Here is a 2,643-nt window from a genome sequence, read left to right as displayed (position 1 = left end):
ACCAGCCCCGCCCCCTACGCCTCTCCCCACGACTAGCTCTGCCCCTCAGGTATGCACAGGTCACCATGTGATTTTACTGAGGTTTTCAAGTGAAACTGGTCACCTGTTTGTCTCCGTGGTAACCAGTTTAACCCCTTCCTCTTCAGACAGATCACCAGAGCGAGTCAGAGGACAAAGATGGACCCAAACACGTCTTCTCCTTCAGCTGGCTCAACCAGAAATAACAGATCTGGGGCCTGGAGGAGCTGGAGGTCCTGGAGGACCTGGAGATCCTGGAGGACCTGGAGATCCTGCAGGACCTGGATCAGACTTGTTGTCTCGGTTCATAACTTGTTCTTGTGTTTCTGGTGTGTTAGAAGCAAAGGAACTCTCCTGAACCCATCTGGTTCTGTAGAACCGGGTCATGTTGATGTCTTGTGTTAAAGTTAAATAAAAGTTTTATCATCTGACTGATTATTGATCTGCAGAAACAGACGCAGAGAACGCTCCTCTTCAGCGAATTTCAGACAAAACATTTCCTTTTCCTGTTTGGACATCTGAACCAGAACCTTCTCTGATAACCTGAACCAAGTTCTTTTGGTTCTGGTTCCTGCAATAAGAGGAAAAATAATTGATATCTCTATTCATCAGAGACCAAAAGGCCCTGGTCCAGGTCTCTCCAGGTCCAGGTTTATCTGGTTGATGTAGCTGAATCCTGTTTCCATGGTAATGACCCGGTCAGGTCTCCTTGCTCTGGTTGCCAGTCAACTTTGCCGCTCCACTGAAGAACTTGCAACCTGACCTCTGACCTTTCAGAAAGTAGCTCAATGCTTTTTCACCAGAAAGTGTTTCCTGAACAGGAAGTGCATCTGCTGGGTCTCTTCAAAATAAAACATCATAAATCAGCAACAGTCTGGAGGCTGAATGCGTCTCAGCAGGTTGTGGGTTCAAATCCCGACCTCGGGTTCTTCAGTGCGCCTATCCGGGTTCTGTCCGGGTCAACAAATGGTTCCGAGGTCTGAGTCCGCGCCCCCATGCTCATTTCCGGTGCTCTTATTGTGACAGTCGGACTCTTATTTTGAAAGGCGGCGGTGGCGGCGGCCCATTCTGGGTCGGAGCAGCTGGAGGTTCGGATAACATGGCGGGTCGGGACCGGATCGTTCACCTCCTCAGACAGCTGGAGCGCGCGGCGTAAGTCCGAACCGACTCCGGTTCCCAGCCCGTTCGGGTCGAACTCTGATTTAAAAGGTCACAGTTCGGAGCGGTTCGGATGAATGTTGGGTTTTACTCGGTGGCTCGGTTAGGTCCAGACAGGTTCTGGTTCTGCTGTGGTTCGGCTCAAAGAAACAATATTTAATGATTTCTACGTCCTGTTGCTACGTCACTGATCAAAGGTCCAACAGGTCAGACTCCGAACCGGACCAGTCTGGGTTCGACCAAGGTCAGACAGGGTGAAGCAGAACCGGGTCAGAACGCCGAACATTGTGGGTGCTGTGGTGGCGCAGGTTCAGCACAGCCCACGTAAGGAAGCTTTAGTCGCAGGTTCGATTCCCGGCCTGGTGACCTTTGCCTCAGGTCTTCCTAATGTCTTTACCTGCTTCCTGTCTGAGCACTTCAGAATAAAGGCCGCTAGAGCCAAAATAACTTTAAAAAAAAGGACGCCGAACATCATAACAACGGATTATCAATAATCTGACATGGAGACAGATCGATAAGACTGATCACATGGGGCCAAGCAGGTCTATGGGTCCCTGATGGGACCCATTCTGCTAACTATGAAACAGTCTGACAGAATAATCCGAGATAACATCTGACTGTATAGATCTATACAGATTAGACAGGCTTTCCGTAACGTTACTATCATACCTGACGGTTCAAACGATTCAAGTTTTTTATTAGTTTATTGTTACATAATTTGACTTCCAGTTCATAAAAACCACAAAAACATGAATTCATAAACTAAAATGAATTCCTTCTGAGGAAGGAATCAGCTCAGGAATGCAGGAAAAAGAGAGAAATTAAAATCGTTTTTGAACAAACCGTTTAAATCTGAGCCGATGCCTGGTTGTCATGGAAACCCAGATTCCCATGTTGCTTGCTGTTGGGTCAGGCTCCTGTTGAGAATAAACAGTGTTTCTCAACCTTTGTTGGGCCAGCGACCCCCAGCCTTCATCCAGGTCCCTCACCGCCCCCACCAAAGAATTTGTAGGCTATTTTAAACTGACTATTATTTTATTATTAATATTACTATCACTGTTGTTGATGTTTTGATTTTTATGCTTGTTTCTGTATTTATCATCAAAAATAATTATTTTGATGATAAATAATTAAATAATTATAATTATTATTAATAATTTGAATATAAATAATTTTCACAGGCGTCTAAGGAAAATGCAATGAACATTCAAGTTAAAATCTGTAGGCCAACAGCAGCCAATCAGAGTGGAAAAATATTCTTGTTCTTTTCCATTTTCTAGTTGTTAAATATTCCAGAAAATGATAAAAGATGAACAACATGCCAGTTTAAACTTTGAACTATTTGCAAACCGACTGCAGCATTAAAACATGGATAGAACTGTAACTACATTAATCACAGCTCTTCTTCTCTTCAGTGTTTCTGGTGGTGCAGCTCTGTGCTGCCTTCAGGAGAATGGGACATCAGAG

At 45.0% G+C, this 2,643-nt stretch overlaps 1 protein-coding gene and 1 long non-coding RNA gene across 3 annotated transcripts in view; both read left to right on the top strand.

The window, feature by feature from the left end:
• On the top strand, positions 1-449 carry LOC107834353 (uncharacterized). Its single transcript, XR_001660146.1, has 2 exons — positions 1-49; positions 147-449. It is a non-coding gene; the product is annotated as an uncharacterized LOC107834353 (long non-coding RNA).
• A 537-nt stretch (positions 450-986) lies between these two features.
• adhfe1 (alcohol dehydrogenase iron containing 1) overlaps positions 987-2,643 on the top strand; it is a 7,504-nt gene continuing 5,847 nt past the window's right edge. Inside the window, exon 1 of one of the 2 annotated variants that reach the window (XM_007541171.2) lies at positions 987-1,170. In XM_007541171.2, coding sequence (XP_007541233.1) covers positions 1,118-1,170 — 53 coding nt within the window. In that variant the 5' untranslated portion in view covers positions 987-1,117. The remainder of the gene's footprint in view (positions 1,171-2,643) is intronic. The other variant, XM_007541172.2, reaches the window with a different exon arrangement.

The sequence above is a fragment of the Poecilia formosa genome, unplaced genomic scaffold (genome assembly GCF_000485575.1).
Source record: "Poecilia formosa unplaced genomic scaffold, Poecilia_formosa-5.1.2 Scaffold593, whole genome shotgun sequence".
Lineage (NCBI taxonomy): Eukaryota > Metazoa > Chordata > Actinopteri > Cyprinodontiformes > Poeciliidae > Poecilia > Poecilia formosa.
This window is presented reverse-complemented; position numbering and strand designations above follow the sequence as displayed.